The sequence below is a fragment of the Dendronephthya gigantea genome, unplaced genomic scaffold, assembly GCF_004324835.1.
Source record: "Dendronephthya gigantea isolate DGI-Jeju-01 unplaced genomic scaffold, DenGig_1.0 000000F, whole genome shotgun sequence".
Lineage (NCBI taxonomy): Eukaryota > Metazoa > Cnidaria > Anthozoa > Malacalcyonacea > Nephtheidae > Dendronephthya > Dendronephthya gigantea.
The window spans coordinates 3,934,353-3,958,380 of record NW_021163010.1 but is presented as its reverse complement, the minus strand read 5'-3'; the positions used below and the strand labels follow the sequence as shown (position 1 = coordinate 3,958,380).

The window sequence follows — 24,028 nt, the reverse complement described above, 5'->3', positions numbered from 1 at the left end:
CCTTGAGTCGTACATGTACAAGGGAGGTTGGCATAGCTAGTAATTGTCCAAAAAGTCGAGGTTTTTTAGAAAAGGCAATACCCTAACTCGACACGAATTCACTGGATAAAGTTTCCAAAATCCGTAATATAGAAATTATGATAACTGCTGATCCATACCTGTCTCTCCTTGAACATCTATCCAGTTATCAGATGAGGTCAGTTTTTCTTCAATAACAGGCTGCTGAAAACTGTTTGAGTTCCAATCAAAATTTTCCATTTCCGTTTCCCTTTTTATCAACTCTTCCCTTTCTGAGACCAAATTTTGCAATCGTTTCTGTAGGTCGTTATTGGAATTCTTCGTCCTCTCAAGCTCGCCTTTCACACCTTCATGATCACTTTGCATCTTTTGTATTAGCTCTTGGTACTCATTTTCTTTTTCTGCTAGTGTCTTTTTAAATTCATGTTCTGACGTGTTCATTGATTCCTTGAGATTAACCAACTTGCCATCGCAATCTGCTCTGACAGTCTCTATAAATTGCCGGGTTTGTTCCAGCTGTTCGTCCATCTGTCTAATCTCATTCTCGTGTTCCTCTCGTTTTCCGAGTAATTCTGACTGTGTCTCGTTAAGTTTTTCTTGCATTTCTTTATTTTCTGCGATAATGGTTGCTTGGCTGTCTTCCAACTGTCGAACTCTCTCCTGAAGTTGTTTATTCTCGTTTTCATATTCAATCGATTTCTCTAAAAATTCTAGTTCAGCCTTTTCAACAATCTGTTGTTGCTCTGTTACCGAACTATTTTCCTTTTCTTGTAATTCTTGCAGCTTGTCACACAGTTCTTTCAATTTCTTCTCGTTTACATCAGCTGCTTCTCGCAATTCTTCATCGGATTTTTGCAGTAATTCCTCTACCTCTCGCTGCTTAGCAGCGGTTTCCGCATTATTTTTTCCCATCTCGTGAAGTTTGTTCTCTAGCTCTTGAACCTTAGTTTCATGTTCTTTTCTAATTTCATTTATCAAAATCTCGCTTTCCTGTTCCATATTTTGTTGTTTTTCCTGAAGTGCCTCGTCCTGGCTTTGTTTCAGCTTCTGAACAGTATCCTCAAGCTCGGTTACTTTTTCCTGACTTTCTATTAACAACTCCATAGTCTGATCTTTCTCTGCCTGAATATTTTCTCGTTTTCCTCCCTCCGTTATTAACTCATCTCGTAGAAGCTGTAACTCACTCTCGTGATTCTGTTTCGCAAGTTGCAACTTTTCAGTCAACATTAAGACCTTCTGTTCATTCTCACCCTCAGTCTGCTGAAGTAAACTCTCCAATTGGGTCTTCTCACTCAACAATCGTTCTTCACTTTCTTGTAACCTTGTCAAGTCACCCTCAAGACTCTCAATCTTCAGGTTTAACTCCTTCACCTCTTTTCCATGATCACTTTGGATAGCAATATATTTTCCTAGCTCATTCTTGATTTCAACTTGTTCAGCTAAAAGATCTTCCTTCTCTAATGCCAAAGACTCCGATAATTTCTTCATCTTATCATGCTCTTCTTCTTGATGTTGCATTTTCTCTTTCAAACTCGTTAAATAATCTTGGTTTTGGACACCATCTGCTAGTTGCTGCTGCGCCACTACTAATTCCTCCTTTAAATCACTGTTTAATTCTCTCATAGAACTGAATGCTTTCTCGTAGTCGTTTTTCATTTGCTCTATTTCATTCTGTAACCTAGTTTTCTCTTCAAGCGAAGATCTTAAGTGGTCAAGCTCTTTCTTAAGGCTACTCATCTCTTCTGCGTGGCTATTTGTTAACTTGTTCGTCTCGTTTTGGTGTTCGAGTTGTGCCTCCAGAAGTGTGGCTTTTGTAACTTCTTGTTGTTTTTCTACCACGGTCAATATCTCTTCGTTATACTTTTGTTTGTCATCATCAACTTTCTCCTGTAATTTGCGAATTTTCTCCAATGCTTCTAACTGCGTGGTCTTAGCATTTGAAAGTAATTCATCACGCTGCTCAACTTCATTTTTTAATTCTCGTACTTGCTTAGCACTCTCTTCCAACTTCACTTGCGACTGTCTGAGTTGTTCTTGGTGTTCTTCAGAAACTTCAATCATTTTTTGGCCAGAATCTGAAACTCCTTCTTTCATGTACTCTAACTGAAGTTTTAAACTTTCCATTTCCTCTTCATGTCGTTGTTTTGATTCATTTAAACGAAGCCTGAACTCCTCTACGGTTTCATCTTTTTGTTCTACTTCATTTTGAAGATCAGCAGCTTGCTTCTGATATTTTTCAACCTCATCAGAAAGACTCTGAATTTTTGCTAAGCTCTCAGCAACAGCAGATTTTTCCATGTCTAATTCTTTAGAAAATAACATTCTCGATTCTTCCAGTACGGATTCTTTGTCATTAAGCTCGTTTTGTAACCTTTCCTTTTCCTCAACAAATTTCTTTTGTATTTCCTCCAATATTTCTTCGGTACTTCCAAGTTTCTGCCTGGTATTCTCTAAGGCTAAGTCTTTCTCTAACATTTCTTTCTGAAGATTTTGAATCATGTCGTTTGATACATGCAGCTCTGAGAACGAGGTTTCCATCTCGTCGCTCTGCTTTTCCAATTTGGCGTTACTCTGGGAAATAGAAGTCAATAATAGACTATTGCACTCCATCAATAAATTAATAAAACGACAAAAATGAGATTTAGTGTCTAATTCAACATACAACACAGTTGCTGCTTGGTTGCCCGAAAACAGCTTGAAGTGTCTGCCTAAATATTGCTATACAGTTTACATATTTATATATACCGGGAGATACATTTGAAAAAATTCTTAAACTTTGCCTTTGCCGGGCTTTGGAACCGATGATTTAATATTTCCAGAAACGATTTGTTTCACAGACTGTAATCAAAGTCAAATCAGTAGAATAGAACCTGAAAAGGCCGCACATTTCGTTCGTACGACGTACAGTACAGTACAGTACAGTACAGTACAGTACAGTACAGTACACGTACAGTACATAATAAACTAACATTATCCACAAACGAGTACGACAAATTAAGACCACAGCACGAGTGATATTATTATTCAACCACAAAACTCATATACGAACCTCTTGAAGTTGGGAGCGTAAATCCTTCATTTGATTTAACAAATCTTGAGTCTGGCTTGTCATTTCATTCTTCAATAATTCTCTTTCCTCAGCTAGCTCATTAAGATTTTTTTCTAAGTGTGATATACTTTGATTTCGATTGTCCAGGGCATTGCGTAATTCAAGCATTTGTTCCGCAACTGTCTTTGAGTTAATGCTCATATCTTCATTGATCTGTGATAGAGATTCTAGCTGCTGCTCCAAAGTTGCAATCTTGTTGTCCTTCTCGTTATGCATCGCATTTGAGTTGTCCAGTGTTTCTTGCATAGAGATTAAACGCTCTGTTTGCTCTTGAATGTGGGTTTTCAGTAAAACAACCTACAAAACAATAACGTAAAAAGGCATTACCCCGTAAATAAAATGTGTTAAGACAAAGACCAAGAATGAAGTCACTGTATGTACCTCTTCCTCTCCTTGTTTCTGTTTATTACTGAACTGTATGACTTGATTATTCATATCCTCCAAAGCACTGGTCTTTTCCTCAAGTTGGATGGTCAGTTCTGATAATTTGTTTGCATAATTCGCAGCTGCATCATGGCTGGTGACACTTTCATTGTCTTTCTCATCGAGTACAAGTTGTAATCTTGAAATCTCCTGGGAAGCTACATTGAGCTAAAAAATCATAACACTGATTGATGAGAAATATAGAATGGCATGTATTACTGTAGCAGTGAAATGAAATATTTATATAGACACAAATGTCATGAGCAATGACTTTCTTTTAAGATTTGAAAAGGAAATTTGACCAAATTGTAAGAAAAGTAGATGGAACTATATTGCTAACAGGTGCTGTATACCTGGTGCTCACGATGTGCCAACTGTTCATTGAACTTTGTGACATTTTGTGAAAGATATTCCTTCCATGAATTGGCCACTTGCTGCAATTCTTGATCTTTTAACTGTAATGTTTTTTGATATTCAAATACTTGGGCTTTACTCTGATTCAAGCCTTCTTCTAATGACTTTATAACAGCTCTTTGGTTTTCATTCTCCACACCAAGTTGTTGTACCGAGTTTTCCTTTATTTTTAAATTTTCCATTATTGCACTGACATCATCTTTCTGGGTTTCACTAAGCTGATACTTAAGATTCTCTACTTGAACAGATAATTCTTCATTTTGCTTGTTAAGTTCATCTAAGGTGACTTGCTTTGTGACCAACTTTCCCTTAAGTTCTTCAACTTGAGAGGATTCAGACTGGTCTAAGTCCAGAGATGCTTCTATTCTCTTTCTTAAATCAACATTTTCCCTTTGCAGTTCATCAATTGAGGATTGTTCCACACTAACAGTTTCTTCTAACTCCTGAATCCTCTCATTCAAATCAACAACTGTTTTGGCATGCCCCTCATCAAAGCTTGATTGTACTATGTTGTCTAACTTAGATTTCAACTCAGTGTTTTCTTTACTGATTTCTTTTAATGCAGTTTTCTTTGCAACCAGTTCTTCTTCTAGTTCAACAGTTCGATTTTTCAATTCATTTCGCTCAAGGTTGGCAATCACAAGATCATCTACACCTCCATCCTATATATATATATATATGTACACAAGTTGCAACAAATTAAAACTTTGCATACAAAGACAACTCTTTGGCATGGTTTCAGGGGCGCCAGAATATCGATAATAACGGGGGCAGATATTCATATATTCGTGTTTGCAGATCGTAAAAACAATCCATTTCAAAAGAAGTTAATAATGCAGAACACAAATATATGAATATCTGCCCCCGTTATTATCCATATTCCGGCGCCCTGCATGGTTTGATATTGATTAGTGTCTTTGATATTGATTAGAATCTTTACCTCAGATGTAAAAGATTCATCTCCACTGGTGTAACTTTCACTAGCATAACTACCACCTGTACTTTCACCTCCAGTGTGTGTTGGTAACTGAGTTTCCTAGAAAAATTTATTACAAGGTTGACTCCATATTTTCTTTTTAGTATTTTAATTGTCTAACATAAGATAATAGGGAGGCACATACAAATGCTACCAAAATATCCAAATGTTCACACAACATACATATTTATATGTACCTTCCCATAGTGTAGCTACAGCTATTAGATTAGATAAGAAATATGCTGTGCACAAATATTAAAATACAAGAAGCAACACAAAGTAAAAACCACCTTCTAAGCACATGCATACGTATAAATTCTACTTCAATTTTCGTACCGTGGTTTGTTGTGCATGTGCAATTTGTTCCTCCACTTCTGATGCAATCGAGGAAATATCTTTATCAGTATCAGCAGAAGCTATGCTGACATCTTGTTCACTATTTGCAGGCGAATTCCCGCCAATTTTACCACTACCTTCTTCAACCTCCTCGCTCTTGCTCTTGGATGATCTACCTGAAGTTTTTTTCTTTTTTTTTCCTCCACGATTTTTTTGCTGAAACTGCATCAGCTAACAGCAATGTAAAAACGATGTATTAAAATACAATTTTAGGTCTTGAAACGATATAGCAAATGGTAACACGTTATGTAAATCTCAAACAGTTGGAGTATTTATTATCATATTTTTACCTTCTCCCGTCCAGCTTTTAGTTTTCTTTGCCTCTCAGATTCTTCATCTTCCATTATTGATTATGTAATAACAATAAATGCGAAGAAGCCGAAGATTATTGTTGCTTAACTCGACTCAAATGAACATCAAATCACCCAAATATTCACCAAACGCTCTCCGGATCTTGTATGCAGACTGCAGTTGTTGTTAGTCACGTGATTTTAAGCAGAAGTGTCGTGTCACTGGTACACACCTAAAAATCTCACATCTTGTTGACAACTTGTTGGCTCAACAAGCTTGTAGCAAGCTTGTTGACAAGTTGTAACAAGCTTGTTGAGACAACAGGTTGTAGCAAGCTTGTTGACATCAAGCTTGCTACAACTTGTTGGCTTGCAGACTTGTAGCAAGTTGTTGGAACAACTTGTACCAAGCTTGTCGACAACAAGCTGTACCAAGCTTGTTGGAGCAACTTGTTGACAAGTTGTTATAGTCATCAAGTTGTAACAAGCCTGTCACAACAAGCTTGTACCAAGGCTGCGCTTGACAATGCTGTAACAAGACAGTTCCAACAAGTTGTAGCGACATTGTTAACGGCAAAAGTTTTCCGATAACAACAAAATCAATTTGAACTGGGCCAAATATGATTTTATTGATCATCGCCATTCATCAAATGGCAAAAGCAAGATCAACGAGCTTTTAAACACTTTAACACTCTGCAACTGCAACGAAGTTCATAACTTCTTTTTATAATAAGATTTGAAAATATCCGAATTCCTTGAAAACATTACAGATGAACATTTCCTTGTTTCAAGGATATCTACAACCGTTGAACCGTTGAGGAAGTGACGATTTGAACGGAGTAATCTCATTGGTTCAGACTCTGTTTAAACTATGTATAAGTGATCTTATTGGTTGAAATATACGTCAGTGTATTGCAAATTTCCCTGCTCTTTTCAAGAGTTCACTGATTCACCTGGTCATTGAGCTATCTTTGTGCCAAAACCTTTGTTTTTTTAAGCCTTTAAAGTTTAATAAACGTTGAAATATCAGTTAAAACGGATGGGCAACTTAAAAAGTTTAAAGAATACTACAGTTCGACGTTTTAATAAAGGTATGTGCGTTTAATTCATCCAAATATTTGATATGGCGTACACAACGCCGGCAACACAATTTATTATAGTACACTAGATAGCATTTTAAAACTATATAGTTTTTAAAATATTTGTTGAATTTATTGCTTTTTATAAACATTGAACTGTTAGTTTCTGTGGATATTTATCAAAATCGAAACTTCGCCGGTTTTTTGTATTCAATAATTCAAATATTTTTAATGACGATAAGGTGTACGGTAAAGTGCAAAATTTCCTTTTTAATATCTGTGCGTATGTTTTAGCATGCTCTGATTAGAAATAATATTATTATTACGTATTATGGTAATAAAGTATTTGTACATTACTTATTTGACATTAGACTTGGATGGCATTCATGGCAAGCAAGACCCTCGCCACAGCAGACAGGATGGAGTTTCCTCAACGTATTTGCAAACCATTTGCTGTTGATTCTTGGGATGACGAAGTCAATTCAACAAGTGACTGAAATACTGGTATTATACAAGAATACTCATGCACCGCCACCAGTTAATTTTTACCATATGAATGCAAAGAAACTTTTCTTACGAACTGATTTTAGGCTATATACTCATGCAGGGAAATACATATGCTCTTGTACTGAGCCTTTAGTAATCTTGGTACTTCAAGTGTGAAGTTTGTATTTAATTGCTAACCTTTGAATTTGTTTTTAAAATAATATGATTTTTACATCAAACTTTGTGTTGTTTGTTCTTTGTTTCACAATCTCCGGGAAAACACGCGTGTTTTCAAGCGAGATTTAATGCGCGGCCATGTTTGCAGCAAGCTTGTCGCGACAAGCTTGTAACGGCCTTGTTATAACAAGCTTGGAACAGCTCAAGTTCAACAAGCTTGTAGCAAGTTGTTGTCAGACTTGTAGCAAGCTTGTTGGCAACAACCTTGCTACAGCATTGTCACAACAAACTTGCTACAAGTCTGTCAACAACTTGCTACAAGTCCGTCACAACAAGCTTGGGACAAGCGGTGCGAACACAACCTGATATCGGCTTGTTGGAACAAGCTTGCTACAAGTCTGTTGCAGACTTGTTACAACTTGTGCGTTTTTACGTGTGTACGTGGATATACCCAACCCTGGTATCGGCTGGTCACGTGTCTCCCAGAATCTGGGAGGTAACAAAAATAATAACTAAGGGTAGGGTAGCTGAGTATTATGTTTTATGCGCGATGAGTTTTGCTGCGAAAATGCCGAGGAGTGAGAAATCATATTTAGCCTGTACGATATGAAAAGCTATGAGCGATCAAATATTACGGAAATAAATACCGCAAGAAGTGTTGACAGTCTATTTATCTCAAACCATATCAAGTAACATATCAAATTACAATCGAGGAACATGTGCTTCAGTCTCAAAGCTCATTTTACTGTCCGGAATGGCTTCGAAGGAAACACCTGTAAAAGCGTATCAAGCTTTTAATCCTTCCACAAATTCTTCTTCTTGTCGACTATGCAGAACTGTTGGCGATCCCAATCACCGCAAGAACTTATTCAAGCCTGCGAATCGAGCTTTGCTGAGAATTGCCGAGAAAATTTGCGGTCATTCCATTGTTTACGACGCGAATTTACCGCATCTTTTATGTCGACCATGCGAACGCAGGCTTAAAAATACTATAGCCTTTCAGCAGATAATTGTGGAGACCGAGCAGTCATTTCGCCAGTCCATCAGACCCGTTTCAAACGCTGTACCGATGTTTCTCCGTCTATTTCCCAACCGCCAAGATCACGCCAAGCAACATCAACTGCGGCGCCTTTAGCGAGGCATTCAGCAAGAACTTCGTTGTCGTTTGATTCTTGTCACGATCAAGAGTCCAGTGTGAATTATGATATAGAAGTGAGTACGCAATACTCTTTTTTTTTCGGACAGTTGTAAATGTAAATGGCAAGTTTTGAATATAACTATGCGAATTCCCGCAAACAATGCAAAATTTTGAAGAAACATTATTATGCAAAAATATGTAAATTCACTTTGTGTAAACAAATATACATCAAGGGCCGGTTGTTCGAAAGGGGTTTAGCTTAAGCGATAGATAAGTTCAAAACGGAAAACAAAATTACCTATTTATTGAACAACTGAGCTGAAATATTTCGATATAAGTTGTTTAATTTTCCATGGAGGAACATATTCAATACATAAGATGTAGTTTCAGTCACAAGATGTATGAGAGTATTTTTACCTTTGGCTTATCTACCTAAACTTTGGGTTATCTACCGTTTAAGCTAAACACCTTTCGCACAACAGGCATCTGCTATCAATTTGCCATCATACTTCAGATTCCTTCCCTTCATATTAAAATAAATATCCCATACAGCGACCAAAAACAAATGATGATTGAAAATGTGTAAATGAAATCTTCATGTTTCAGTATACTACAGTTTCATATACCGCCTCAAATCTGTTGTAGAATGTAAATCCTTTGCAAGCTGGTTACAATGAGCAACTTAAATTGCCAACAATGAATTGGTAAATATTGCTAGAAGAGATGAACCATCTGTGCTAAGAGATCGGTCCTATGCAGGTTTGTCCCAGGAAACGTGGATGGTTGAAGTTATAAAAGAACTTTCCACTAGATGCCCCACAGTTGCAGATATCTTATCAAGCTTGCTCATTGTTCGATGGAGAACCTTGGCAAGAAGTTATCTCCCATTTGCCTGATTTATAGCATCATCATGTTTATGAGATGTCATGAGCTGAGCAGAATTCAGAGAATTAACACTGTCATTCTGACTGATGGAAAGGCATCAACAAATGTAGGTTCATATAGCATGCTTTTTGAAATATTATATACTGTTGCAGCCAAAAGTGAATAGTCTCCAAAAGGTTTAAGGAGAAAACTGTATTGTGATAGACAATAAGTATAAAGTACAGTGGTAATAGCTCCTCAATATGTTAGTGCCAAATTATTTCACATGCTTTACCACATTACTTGTGGAAGGGCTGATCCAGATCCACCTAAATATGACTTACGTGGAATTTAACATGTTTTACTGGTTTACTTGTTTGTTCCTTGTATCTCATTTGCGGCAAAAGTACAAAGCTTCCTGTGCATTTTTCTGTAAATTGTTCAGTGTTACATAAATTAGAGGGTACAGAAAAATACATAGTCTCTATCTTCTAAGTATCAAAACAAAGAAGGGGTAATAATATTTTAAATGATTGAACTCATCATATAAAATGAACTCTTCACTCTATCATTGTGTTCAATATAAAAAAAACAATAGTGGAACGCTTAACACTTTACAGCAACATCACTAAAGTGGAAAGGGTTTTGTATTCTTACTGTGTATTTCTGTAAATATGCACTGTAATCATACTAAACTATACACTAACTACTAAAACCAACACAAGTTATCATTATGACTGTCATACTAAATCTATTTAATTTATTATTTATAGTTGCTTGAGCGACTAAACAAGTATGGCATATGTCTCAGCCCTTCTAAAAAGTATGTTGTCCTTGATGACATTGGCAAACACTTTTTGGATCATGCAGTGGAGTTGGTGAAGGCTGGGAAGAAGTTTGTCTTCGTTGTCGACAACATAGATTGGGAGGAGAAGGTGCATGATATGCGAGAAATTCATCAAAATAAGAGTGTCCATGCTGTTGCTACCAGCATGGTATTCACCCGAGTTTCAAGTGACCACCTACCTGATGATGGCCCTCAGAAAGATATAAAAACTTGCAACTTCCGAGAAATAGTTGACATGAAGGATGAAGAGCTAAAGGAGATTCACTATCGTTACAAGATATTGGTAGCAAGAGTCTTAATCAAGATGTTTCCAGAATTCAGCAGAATTAAATCATACATATCTCAGGAGCTTCTACTCACTCATGAACATTCTGATACAGCATCTTGTAAGTCAGAAATTATTACTATGCCTGTACTAATGAAAGATGAGAAAAGTATAGCGATTGTGTTGATGTTCTTGACCAGCTGGAAAGTGGACACACGAGATATACAAGGCAAGTGGCAAGTGTCAAGATCATGCAGACCATGCATCTGCTTCCCATCCCTTGATAGAAGTTCCAACACGACCAGATCAACCAAGATCCCACATTCCACCTTCTACTCAAAATTCTGATCCACTTCAAGGAGTAAAAGTTGCTTGCTTTGGCGATGAGTTAACAAGAGTAAGGTTTGCTGGAGCACGTGACCTTCGTTCTGGTTGTCACACAGCGAAGCAGCGACTTGATCATTTATATCCATATCGAATTGTTGGATGGCATACAAAGAGGAGTTTTTTAAAGGTGAGCCTCAATTTTTCCTTTTAGTATAGCCAGAATGTTGGTTAAAGTTGTTTTGTAAATCTGTATATAATAAATCTGTTATGACGATGGTATGCCATGAATTGTCTTTAGAAGCACCAGGGCCTATCAGAGAAGTGTTGGGACCCAGGTAATAAACTGTACCCTGGGCCCCCAGCCTCAGTCTTCCCTCTGAAAAGTCCTGCAAATGACAAAATTACTTAGACTATCCAACCTGCCTATCAGTCCTACAGACTACAGTGTTAGTAACCTCCATCTCAGGGCACTTTTCATATACCATGGGTACAAGGTTTCAGTGTTTGCAAGGTAATTATAACTTGTAATTTTTTTTTTAGTCTGTCTTTAAACGGCTGTACAAAAACTCCAGCAGAGAACATGGCACATTGAGATACTTTCGGGAAGTGCTTAACAGAAGAAATGTGACAGTTGACATCAAGCACTACGAACACTGTGAGCAGTTCTTCATGAGTGTTGGTCACTGTTATCTGATTGAAGCACTGCTTCAGTTCTTCAAGATGGAAGATATTAAAGGGTTGCCAAAAGAGAACGATCCTTTTCTCCATCACAATGAAAGTGATGAAGAAAAGAAGGCCCATGTTTTAGAAGTACTGGACAAGTTTGTTCAACAGTTTCTTTGTCCAACTGATGTTGATGACAGTACTGACTCTTTAGATGATGACAGCACTACCTCAGATGGTGTATTTAATTATGCACTCAACCTATTGAAGTCATTTATGGTTCTTCTGGATTGCAAGGATGCTGTAGCTTCTGGAAATGGTGAGCATTTGGCCACAATCCAGAAACAGATGTTATTCTATTTCTCATCTGTTTCTGGATATAATGTTTATGCCATTGAGATGCTTATATTTACCATCCAGAATGAAATATTGTTATCACCTCGAGAAGCACATCAGTGTAAGTGGGCAGCTTTGGCTAACTGGAGCGGAGGTAAAGACAAAAACATAGAGATTGATTTATTACAGGAAAACCGGAATGCAGATCTCAAAGGGCTTATTCGGATGATGGGGGCCAACAAGACAGAGAAAGCCATTGGGAGGATGAGTAAAGCTGCTGGAGGGGTACGTAAGATCGTTGATGTGTTCGACGAACAGGCATCCATTAGACGTAAATCTTCAGCCCATTCCCATCGGTCATCGTCTGAAGATGAGAATAAAATCTCCTCAGATTTGCACAAATTAAAGCCCTTCGCTTTCCTGGGTGGTCGATCTCACTCTTCATTTGTGGGGATTTCTTCAGACCCATTGGAAGATTTAAATGAAGAAGCGTTTTGTGAATGGCTTAAGCGACATCAAAGGAATATTGCATTGCATTTCCCAACAGTTGAAGAAGCACCTACTGTACATGCAGATGCAGAGGATGATGAACAAAGTGAGGATTTCAGTGAACTAATGCACTCGCTATTAATTGATGACGTCACAGATGATATCTAAAACAACACTAAATTGCCATTACCCATATATAGTCTGAAGGAACATTTGCCTGTTCCCTCTACTGTCTTTCTCTACTATTTCTGAATGTTTTCACTTGTTTATTGAATAACCTTGAACATCAATTCCAAATTGTTAATGTTCAATGTTATCATCAAGTAAGAGTAATTGTCTTTGTACAAGTTATTGTCTTTCCCAGCAAAGCTCACTTTGAAGAGAATTTATTGATTTAAAGTGAGACTGGTGGTAAAGATAAAATCATATAACAGAAAGTCCACATGAGTTCTCCTGTCCCCAATCTGGTGCAGCAAAATTGCTACAAAAATTATACTAAAGTCAAATTTTAATGTATATGTGTGCATTCTGTAAATGATTTATGTAAATATCTGTAAATAATGTTTAAAAGTTCATTTGGGAATCATGTAAATTTTTGTATATATAATAAGAGATTAAAAATTTTCCTATGTGACAAAAAAGGAAACCAACAAGATAATTCACACAGTAACATTACTGCTTTATATAGTATTTATCAAATTGGCATGTTTATTTAAATTTGTGCAATGATGATTTCTCCCCAAAACATTTTAAATTTATATGTTATGTATATTCCCTCTAACTTTAACAAATGAAGTTATTAACTAAACTTATCCATATATATTGACTGGTGCATAACATATTTTCTTTCTATATCAGTTAATACAACTTGAGCAATTACATTTCAACTCACAAACACTACAGCAAATGTGCTTAGGATAAACAGGTGTTATGTTATATGGTTCAGTGTCCAGTGAAGTGAGCAAGATATTTCTAAGGCAATCGCACTTGCTTTGGCACAATGTCCTAATAGCATCTTGCATCCCTGGCTTATTTCTTGCAATGTCATGATTATTGTAGTGAAGCACTGCAGTTGCAGGTTGCCCATCTCTTCCAGCCCTGCCAGTTTCCTGAAAATATGCCTGGATGGTACGTGGCGGGGTAAGATGCACAACACTTCGTATACATTTAATATCGACTCCCATCCCAAGAGCAACTGTGGCAAAATACCACCCTTACAGTACTTTCAGGAGAACACAATTGCTTAAGAACTTCATCTTTCATTTCCTGTGTTTGTGGTGAATGAAATAGAGCAAACAGTCTATTCTCTGGCACTGGTGCTGATCCTTTTGGAAAATACTGACTGCTTCCCAAAACAGACTCAAACAATTTGTAAGCAAACCCACACCACTTCAATGGGATGTATATAATTGTCAAAGGATAGTTTTTCTGTGCCTTCAACAAGTCCTGTGCAATTGGAGTAAGAATGTTTATTATTGAGTCCACATCTGGTTGACCTCTGAAATGTTTTTTGTAGGTAATGTTTCTCCGGTCAGGATTACCAATGACTTCGGTACATTCTTTAAGGCCCAATGATTTTTTAATAGATTCTCTATCACTTTTACTCGCTGTAGCAGTCATGGCAACAACTGGTACACTTGAAAACGTTGCACATAACACAGACAAATTGCCATAATCGACTCTGAAATGTTGACCCCTGAAATGACAGATGTAATTTTTAATAGTAAGCACAGCACTATGTACTGGTTGATTGATTTGCTCACATATTATATCACATTTACTTGCATAAGGATTATTCTCATTTATAATAGTTTTCACACAAATTATAAAAGTTTAACTTTACCACTGTAAAATGCAATGGGCTTCATCCACAACAATGGCGCAGACGTTTTCCTGGTAAGGTTTGCTCTGCATCAACTTTCTTCCATAAGGACAAGAAACCAACGCTTCAGGGTGTGCGAACACATATTATAGTGTCCGATTTCAAGTTTGGCTTTGTCGCTGAGACGAAAATCACAGACAAGTTCAGATTCTATGTCGTCTTCCTCAACACACTCTGATGAATTGGTTACATCGAGAGCAGACGCCCGAATTCCACTCAAGTCTAGCCGCAAAATCTGGTTTTCTATCAGCGCGTTTAAAGGTGATACAACAACAATAATTGATGTTATGTTTGCTGTGCTTTTTGGGACACCTTTCTTCTTCGCATACAGCAAGGCAGGAAGCAAGCAAAAAATCAACGATTTACCGTATCCTGTTGGTAGAACAGCAAGAATATCCGAATTTAAAAAGATCCTTTCTAGGCAAATTACTTGTTTAGGTTTTAAAACAACCTCGCTGTAAAAGCTATTTAACAGAGCGAACTCTAAGCACGAGAGAAAATGCCGACACTTCGAGTTTTTCAACATGGCGACTTGCGGGATAGCCTGCGATCGGGCTCTCATATAGGCAGCCGATATGCCACCCCCCCAAAGGTTGACAATTTTCCTAAGGTCACATGACCAGCCGACACCAGGGTCTTTCCCGCAGTGCTTTCCCCCCACTGTGCCCCCAGGAAAGCCTACAAAAGACCCTGGGTACGAGGTTGGGATATACCGAGTGAAACAGTGAAAGTGCCAGAGTGCCAAATTATGATTGATCACAAATTATGAAATTAATCACTAAGTAATCAAGAAAATCCACTGTTGAATATTTTCTCTCGCTTTTATTTGTGCCCAAGAAGTCCTTGTAACAACCTAAAAGGCACACATTACGTATACTTGCTGGTGCACACGGTACTTTACACCGAACAGAGCCTATAGCCACACTGGAACAGCTGTAAAAAGCTGCGGGTATGCGGGTACCCCGAAGGGAATTTGGCTATATTTCAGAAAGGGAATTACTCGGTTTGTTACTCGGTCAGTGCAGTCAGTGCATAGGCATAGAAGAGTCTGCCTCTCGGTCAAAAAGATAATTTCGAAGAAATGTCAGGATGAAACGGATCAAACCCCTGACATCGATGAAACGAGTTCAAGCAGCAATTGTAAATCTGATGTAATCTAAATCAAACCCCCGCAATTCTCATGGTATTTCTAAATCAGTAGCTGTGGTACATAAGCTAGAGTATATTACACAATCTTGTAAAAGACTATCGGGTGTAGCATTTCAGGACAGAGGGACCCTAGTGTGCTGACTTCAGAACTTCCTACACAATATGCCCCCCCCCCCCTCCGCCACATATAGAAATTTGTGATAAAAGAACGTTTTCGTAATAGTACTGTCAGATATATCCAATGAAAATTCAACATTGTTAGCATTGTTATAAAAATATATAAGAATATTGATGCAGGCACTTTTCAATTTTCAATATCAAATATGTCTATAGTTTTAACATTAACATGCAAAGCTTAAAAATCCTATATATAAAATATTGCCGCGGCCGTGGCCGCCGTGCCTTGTTCACAATCCAACTGGCAGGCAAACAATAGATGAGTAAAGCTCTTCTGTCTGAACAAAATATTCAGGTTTGATAAATATTCTCCTGCATGGGTATTTTAACTGCCAGGAAATGTGAGCAAACTGACAAAAAGCCATAATCTTGGATCAATACGAGAATCTAGTTCTTCCATGGGAGTCTTCCTCTAATAGACGTTTTGAATTTTTCTTTATCGGTTAATCTGCGAGTTTCTTGATATATATCTTGAAGCGTAGTTTTTGTATCAGCGACCTTTAAAAAATAAAGGAAAGTCATCAACCCAATCCCCTTTGGCTAACTCAATAATAGAAACTTCTATTCCTTACACCGCGCGTTTCAACTTACTTTGGGTGAGTGTTATCAAACACAAGCATGACATTGCCTGGACACGTTATTTCAATCTGCTTTTTAACGCCTCGTTCATGTGAATTCAGTTGACATAGAGGAACTAAAGTCTACAAAAAGATATATAAGCACTTACTAATCCCATTTACTAATACATGCATGTACAAATTTTTGAACTATAATAGAACAGATATAACCAGAATTATATGTCTCTTTAAATTGCTTTTTTGATTACCTAAGTCTTTACGCCGTAGATGTTGAATATATAATATATACCTTTGATGCAGAAAAGCTCTCGGTCTCTTGGAAAGCTGCACCAAATAAGACATCCTATCCGTAAGTAATAAGCAAGATAAATAAATTTAACAATTTTGATACCTTGCAGTTGAAGCATTCGACCAATAACCAAGCGTATTGAAATAATTGTTGTAACGGCCTTTTTTCAAATTGTGTAAAACAATCAATAATTTTTGTACCTGTTCAGAGGTATTAAACTCAACTAGAAGTCGCAAGGCGGCAAGAACCTCCACAAACATAAGATATCGTTTTCTAGCAGGTATTGTCACTTCGCTCCAATCTTGAGAACCATCACCAGGAATTAATTTTGTACTATGTTTAATACTCAGACTATCATTTTGCAGTGACCAACTTAGAGAATCTTCACTGACATCATTTTGACCTATTATCTGGAAAGTGTCATCAGAGTCATCGCTGTCGTCGATACTTTGTCTACGTTCATGAACGATTTCTTGATTTGATGAAACATCTGAATGAGGTCTATACCTCCGATCAATTGCTTCGCTCTTCATTGACTTACTGGGTGTTGATTGTTGGTCCTCTTCAGTGTCACTACCACGAGAGTCTATACTCAAATTACTATCATTTTGACTAGTCAACCACGATGTGTCAGTTTTCAGTTCCTTTTCTTTCTGATAGCATGAAGTACATGCGCGATACGGTTTTCTGCAACAAAACAAAACGCAGAAAGAAATAGCATATATATGGAATAAAAATGTGTAAAATTTCAAGGAAACTTAAACTTGACCCCGTTCCACTCCACGCTAATCTATCCCGATAACCCTACTCCCAGCCCTAACCCTAATAAATACATTAAATAATTAAACCTGCTGTGAATAGTCTTCACAAAGTTGTCAGAACAGTTATGACAGAAAACATTGCCACAAAATCGGCAGTGATGCTAAAGACAAAAAGGGAACATATATATTTTACAATTCGTTTATTATTAATATGATAATAAAACGAATAGACAAAATCACAGTTCACTCATTGTATCTTTTAGTAAATACAACTTACAGGATATAATATCAAGAAAAATGGGAACAATTAATAATATCTCACCTTTCTTACAAATAAGGTAAACTCAGTGTTGCATTGTGGACAATTTGTGACGTTTTTGTCTTCCACCCATGTCTCTGACAATCTGGTTTTCATGTCAAACTCCAGTTGGGTAGATTTCTTCCACAGCTCAGATTTATCACTACATGAAAATGTAACGTATTTTTACCACAATCATCGTTTCGCAGGGATTTCTCCAAAGCCAATGTTACTAGTTACAACGAGATACTGGCAATGACAGTACAAGGCAATTATACCTTAAAAGTGAAACCAACTTCGTCTTCAGTTGTTGAACAACCTCCTCCAATTCACTCTTCTCCTCTTCCAAGATTTTTTCATTCTCGCTCCTTTGCTCCCTGATTTCCTTAATCGTGTTTTTATATTCCAGTTTTCTGCTCTTCTCCTTCTCAAATTTCTTCTTTGATAACATTAATGTATTTTCAATTGACCGAATTTCTTGCTTGTCAGCATCAATGTGACCGTTTAAAACTTTTATCTGCAATTAAAATAATAAAGACCTAATACGATCCTGCACAATGTCTCTTTAAAGCAAGGCAGTAAGTAGTAAAGGCAACTGCGAAATTGTTCACATTTATGATTCAGAATTTATATTTACCATGAATCGTTAAACAACTGTGTGGGAGACCTTACCTCATTCTTAAGTAGTTTGATATCACTTGTTAGTTTCTTTTTCTCAGTTTGCCATGATTCGTTTCGTTCTTTCAACTTATTTTCAAGATCAGTTATAGTCTCTTCATGTTCCTGAATTGTTTCCCTCAAGGCCACTGCTTCTTGCTTTTCCTCTGACAATGTCTATATAAAATTATTTTCACAGGCACTTTGATTGCATGAATTATTTACTTATAGCAGACGGATGTACATAGACGCTAAAGCAGTATAGCTGAAGAACGTATTGGTTTCAATGCTGCTTTGCTATCTCTCTAGATTATTTAAATATCAAAAGCTCTGCATGCAGTACCAACCTTAATTTCCTCATCGTACTTAAGAGCTTCCGAACTTAACTGAAACTTTAACGATGAAATTTGTTGTTCCATTGTACACTGCAAGTTAACAATTTGTTCTTTATAGCTCGCTATTTTGGTATCCATCTCTTCCTTTAGCTTCGCCGACTCTCCCAACAGTTCTTCCATTGTTGCTAGTTCATTTTTCTTTTCATATAAACTGGAAGTTGTTAACTCTAACCTTTCCTCTTTCTTCTTCACTAAATCATCATTCAGTTCCTTGCATTTGGCTCCAAATTTCTCATTTTCCACTTTGAGCCTATCAATTTCTTTCAAGGAAACAGCCTGTTCAGTTTTTTCCTTGTTCAGTTGTTCGTTAATATCGGAGACCTCGTTCTCAAGAACAAGTTTTAAATAGCATTCTTCTTGCAGTTTCTCGTTGACGTTTTGTATCTCTGAGTCAATCTCTGACTTTTCGTTTTCCAAACAATGTATTGTATCTAACAGCTTAGTTTTTTCCTGTGTTAATATAAGAACTTGATCCTGCAGTTCCGCCTTATCTTTCTAAAATAAAATGGAAAAAAATGAAAGAGGTCGTGGCCCACACGAAAGATCGAGCACATTTTAAGAACATATAATGTTACCTGCTGAACTTGTCCATCAAGCAATGACGTGGCCCTCTCCTTTTTCATGTCCTCGTTGAGTTGAATAATCCTGCAAAAATACACGCGTTAAACTGATATACTATCCTAAACCTGCTTGCACTCTTTGAACATACGCTCAGTTGATCGGATATGCTCAAAAGTATTTCACTGCATCACGCAGTAACCAAAAACCATCAAATTATTTAAAAAGTTTTGAAAAACTGTTCTCAAAGAACAAACAACAGAAATTAATCTTCTTTTTCACAAACTGTTTTTCTGACTATTTATTCTCCAATACCAGATTTTTTGGAACGTTTTCGAATTTTTTTGCTCCTTTGCATGTCCTACATGAAGTCTGGCAAAACTACAACATGTCAAATTTAATCACCTTTCATTTTCCACTGACAGGGATTCACATCGAGTATCTAGTTTCTCCTTTTCTTCCACAGCTTTTGCCAAAGCTTCTCTGGCAGTAATTATGTGGTTATCAAGCTCGTTTAAATTATTGACCAAACATTTGCAATTGTCCTCAAGAGATTTCATATCGTGCATTTCTTGCTCGGTATTGTGCATTATTTCGTCAGTGTTATTGTGCAACAGCTTCGATAAATTCATGTTTGCTGATCCAATTGTTTCAAGCAACAGTTTCACCTCCAGTTTAGCTTCACTTATCTCAATTTCTAGATGCTGTTCTTTGTCTTCTATTAGTTCATTTTGCGATTTTCTACTTATAAATTCCTGTAGCTCTCTTTTCAGTTTTTCGTTTTCAATGGTCAACTGAAATAGGCGTTCTTGCAACGTTTTGTTCTCGTTGTCCTTATCTTCCAAGCCTTTTTCCTTATCAAGTAATTGCGATTTGTAATAAGATTCAAAGTCTTCAAACGAACCGAAAACCAAGCCATTTACATTTTCAAATGCTTCTTGTATTTTGTCTTTCTCTAACGTTTTTATATTCAACATTGATTCACTTTCCTCAAGTTTACGATGTAATAAGGATTGGGTTTCTTTACCAAGCTCGACCTCTGATTTAAGGTCGTTAACTTCCTCCTGAAACGTTCGTTTATCAGTCAAATGTACCTCAATTCCTCTCTTCAGAGCACAAATCTCATCTTCTAACAGTTTTGTACTTTTCTTTGAATCACTTAAATCTTGTTCAAGAGCTAGCACAGACTGCTGGGAATCTTTATATTGCTTTAAGACTTGATTTAGTTCTTCCCTCAAACTGTTTAGCTTTGTTTGTTTGTCCGAAATCGCGTCCTCTGTACTTCGTAGTTTGTTTTGCAAATCAGTAATTTGTAACGTTGCTTCTTTTGAAGCCAAATTAGAAAGGTTTTGATGTTTCTCAGCCAGCTGTGAAAGTTGTGTGTTCGATTCTTGTGAAAGACGGTTGTTTTCCTCCATAAGCCTCTGTATTTCATGCTCAGCTTTGTAATGTTTGGCATTCATCAAAGACTTCCACTTTAAAACAAACTGATGAAGACGAGATACGTCTAAGGTAATCTCATTGATGCTAGGTTGGGCATCATCTGTTGAAGACATGCTGCACTCTCCAAACCCATCATCGGTGCTGCATTGTTCAATTTCCAGTTCTCTACTGATCATATGTTTTAAAGCTGATATTTCTGCATTCAAAGCGATCAAGGGATCAATTCTTTCGTTCTTAACGAAGAGAGAGATCAATATTAATTTACGCTTAGATAGCATTGCAAATGTTATAATTAATAGCAATGAAAGCGTTGTAAGTATAGTAAGAGCTGACCACTAGAACTACCATGGTCCATGGATGGCATGGACCGATGACGAAACCATCCAGAAATCATTTGGTTAAGACTTAAGTGCACGCGCAACAACTCACCGTAAAATCTGTTGTACTTGCGATACTTTCAGCACTGTTTCTCCTCGATCTTTTTTCGAATCCATCAACGAAGTTTCTGAACAAAAATATTAATTTTTACACGGTTATCTATTTTATAGTGAAAGGTCTATATAACAAATACACCTAATGCACCTACATACCTGCCATACGAAGGCCATGAAATATCCAAGTTACACCCTGTACAAGATAGATGAAACTCTAACTCATTCAAGTCATACAGTTTTCCAACCAATTCAGCACTAAGAGAGCTATTTAGTAGCAATGCATCTTGTGTGTACCATTCCCTATATTAATTAAGGAACAAATGCCAAAAATTTCTAAAGTAATAACTTTGGACATAAGGTCATATTAGTAAGGAATAATTTAATAAGATCGCTGGATTTGATCAGATAGCATAATTCAAAAGGAACAGAATGTTCAATGTTAATTTGAGTGAAAGGAGGTCTACACTGTATCCAAACAAAGACAGAATCATTCTTGATTACAATTCTATAAATTAGTAGTAGATCAGATGAATTTTTTGTTGTATTAGCTTTTCTGCTTATTTCATTAACTTTCAGCAGAGCTTTGTACAGCTACTAGCTTTGCTGAATATATACTTGCATTGAAAGTCATAGATGCATGTGAATGCCTTGATGACAAAGTATAACTGAGCTCAAATGAATACAGCCTTTTAAAAACAAACTCAGAAAACTCACATCTTCTTCCTGTGCATTAGTGTTCTTTGAATGGTATCAGCCAAAGTCTTTTGCACCAGACAATAACGGATCAATGCCCTTCCTTTTCCCTGAACTGTGTGTAACTTTAATTTTAAAATAAATTCAAATTTCAAAAATTTAGGTAAAATTCTTGCTGGCAGAATTTAAGTACAGACCTGTATAAAAAGCCTGCAGTGTGACATGGTTTAGAGACAAAGTATCTTCCCTAGCTAACTGGTAGCATTGGCCAATTAATTAGAAGCATGCTTTGTTTGCAAACTATGTCATAATGGTTAATGGAGAGTTTTTATGTATGTCTATACAATAACTCCGTACACGGTGATATATCAGCAATAGTAATGTTGCTTATTTATACCTGTGATAAAGAATTGACATATCTCACACCCTCATCTTTTGGTAGACATTCAGAAAAAAAGTTCCAGTAATCCTTTCTCATTCCAAGAAATGAATACTTATCTGTAAATTCAATGATTTTAAATTTAAATCATATTTCTAAGTATATATCCATCACCTCCTCCTAACTCAATAATCTCCCTAACACATTGCTTATGTAACCATTTGAATATGCCTCTAGTATATCAAAAATAAACAAACAATGCAATTTATATTGCTAATATACTCTGTAGCTGCCCATTTGTATATACACCCATTTGTAAAAACGTTGGCCGCAGATAGATATATACTCGAAATCTAATTAGAATTGCATATGTTGTGTAATATGAATGAAATCCCATGCAAATGTAATCATATGCAATTCTAATTAGATTTCAAGTATCTATCTATCTATCTATCTGCGGCCAATGTTTTTTATATTCTATTCTAATAATTTTATGTAAATAATATTGTAAATCACGTGGACAAATCATTAAATAAATAAATGGGTATATATATATATATATATATATATATATATATAAAAAAAAAAAAAGGTGACCGCTATATACATTAATGTTAATGTACCTTTCATGCCATTCCTCAATGCAGTTTCCAGTTTTACACACAATTTTTGTAACGCAATTTCATTGTCATCAATTGGATCTTTGTTCTCAAAATATTTTGACTTCAACTGGGCAACAAATCCTAGGCATAATAATGGTTAATTCAAACTAGTTATTATGGCTTATCATGAGAATGCTATCCAACAATGAGGTTTGTAAAATCATCTGACATGGCAACATGAGCAGATCAAGCAGAATGTCTGGTGATTTATATTCAAAATTTCAAACAAAATTATATTAAACTGAGGCATAGAACAAATTCCACACAATGTTTTGTAAATTTGGGTTATTTTTATCCTGAATATTTGAGAATCTATAACTCAAGTCTCAACTATAGCCAATATTGTTTAGGAAATTAAGTGGGAGTAATGAATAACATTTAAATTATTTACCCATTGACCTGGCTGCTTAAGGCAGAATTGTTCATGGCAAACTGTGTTCACATTATTTGATATTTATAGGCTGATACGGATTCTAATGTTGTATATATGTATAACCTAGTAATTCCTTGTAGACAATGTCAGCCATACTGGAGTTCCAATGATAATGACTCTAAGGCTATGATGTAGCCAAGGCCTATGATTTAGATTTATTACGATCGAGGAGAAATGTGTTGATACATGTAGCAAATCTTATGATCAAAATTGGCTTTTCGTGACCCTCAAAAGAAATTAAAAATACTAAATTGTACAACACGCCTGTACGTGATCTGCAAAAAATACAAATACACAAAATCACAAATCGCAAAGTTTCGCCATCTTTGCTATACAAGCTGAAAGCTATTTAGTAAACCCTCTTTTATTTATATATTTATATATTTATATATAAACACAAAAGTTGTTCATTGTTGCACAATGAAAAATAAACGAAACTAGACTGTATATCTGACCTTTGATATCGTTCACGAGACGGCTAACATCTATGACATACGGTTCCATAATTTCTGACTCACACGAGAATGCAATTAGTTTTAACCCCCAAGCAAAATATTCACCGTCGTAAAATCATATTCCCTAGGTCTAACCAGAGTCTAACAAAGAACTGTAATTTGGAATTTTTGTTTCGTGCTCGAACAGTCGAAATAGAACAATAACAATGAGTTGGATAAATATGGTGCAAAGCCTACACTTAGGGGAACTCTAGGATTTGAGGGGACTGTGTCAAACGTAAAAAATTACGATGACTTACTAACAAAGACTCTATAAGGAGCTTGAATAAGGCGGGTTAGGTGCTAGAAATATCACAGAGAAATAGCTAGATACTGATTACTGAGCCCTTATGATCAGTGCGGACGGAGCTGGCCTATTTTACTTTATATTTCTCCGTCAAGGCTAGTTTCCACTCAGGAAAAATCTCCTTTGGTTCGGAACGGACAGG

At 36.5% G+C, this 24,028-nt stretch overlaps 4 protein-coding genes across 8 annotated transcripts in view; 1 reads left to right on the top strand and 3 right to left on the bottom strand.

Moving 5' to 3' along the window:
* The window catches only part of LOC114519266 (A-kinase anchor protein 9-like), a 29,665-nt gene extending 23,853 nt beyond the window's left edge, over positions 1 to 5,812 (bottom strand). For both annotated transcript variants that reach the window (XM_028539409.1, XM_028539485.1), the window contains exons 1-7: positions 5,627 to 5,812; positions 5,277 to 5,507; positions 4,905 to 5,000; positions 3,904 to 4,626; positions 3,509 to 3,718; positions 3,068 to 3,424; positions 159 to 2,589 (exon numbers count right to left, since the gene is read on the bottom strand). In XM_028539409.1, the coding sequence (XP_028395210.1) occupies positions 159 to 2,589; positions 3,068 to 3,424; positions 3,509 to 3,718; positions 3,904 to 4,626; positions 4,905 to 5,000; positions 5,277 to 5,507; positions 5,627 to 5,680 (4,102 nt within the window). In that variant the 5' untranslated portion in view covers positions 5,681 to 5,812. The remainder of the gene's footprint in view (positions 1 to 158; positions 2,590 to 3,067; positions 3,425 to 3,508; positions 3,719 to 3,903; positions 4,627 to 4,904; positions 5,001 to 5,276; positions 5,508 to 5,626) is intronic.
* Positions 5,813 to 9,317: 3,505 nt separating this feature from the next.
* LOC114519666 lies at positions 9,318 to 12,545 on the top strand. The gene is made up of 4 exons (XM_028539845.1): positions 9,318 to 9,497; positions 10,144 to 10,651; positions 10,683 to 10,996; positions 11,350 to 12,545. Exons 1-4 carry the CDS (start codon positions 9,318 to 9,320, stop codon positions 12,463 to 12,465), a joined length of 2,118 nt encoding a protein of 705 aa, XP_028395646.1. The 3' UTR covers positions 12,466 to 12,545.
* Positions 12,546 to 13,464: 919 nt separating this feature from the next.
* On the bottom strand, positions 13,465 to 14,255 carry LOC114519651 (ATP-dependent DNA helicase Q-like 3). The gene is made up of 2 exons (XM_028539820.1): positions 14,141 to 14,255; positions 13,465 to 13,993 (listed from the first exon to the last, which is right to left on the bottom strand). Exons 1-2 carry the CDS (start codon positions 14,209 to 14,211, stop codon positions 13,465 to 13,467), a joined length of 600 nt encoding a protein of 199 aa, XP_028395621.1. The 5' UTR covers positions 14,212 to 14,255.
* A 1,339-nt stretch (positions 14,256 to 15,594) lies between these two features.
* On the bottom strand, positions 15,595 to 23,780 carry LOC114519429 (FYVE and coiled-coil domain-containing protein 1-like). 4 transcript variants are annotated; one of them, XM_028539592.1, is made up of 17 exons: positions 23,541 to 23,780; positions 22,614 to 22,733; positions 22,009 to 22,109; positions 21,633 to 21,736; positions 21,075 to 21,218; positions 20,914 to 20,989; positions 19,447 to 20,717; positions 19,059 to 19,128; positions 18,436 to 18,978; positions 18,104 to 18,265; positions 17,710 to 17,948; positions 17,456 to 17,594; positions 17,221 to 17,294; positions 16,573 to 17,059; positions 16,373 to 16,426; positions 16,097 to 16,206; positions 15,595 to 16,003 (listed from the first exon to the last, which is right to left on the bottom strand). In XM_028539592.1, exons 1-17 carry the CDS (start codon positions 23,587 to 23,589, stop codon positions 15,949 to 15,951), a joined length of 3,798 nt encoding a protein of 1,265 aa, XP_028395393.1. In that variant the 5' UTR covers positions 23,590 to 23,780; the 3' UTR covers positions 15,595 to 15,948. The 4 variants fall into 4 exon arrangements, with proteins under 4 accessions (XP_028395393.1, XP_028395616.1, XP_028395468.1 ...); XM_028539815.1 differs by having other exon boundaries at positions 23,604 to 23,780; XM_028539667.1 differs by lacking the exon at positions 23,541 to 23,780 and adding an exon at positions 23,149 to 23,512.
* Between the last annotated feature and the right edge of the window lie 248 nt (positions 23,781 to 24,028).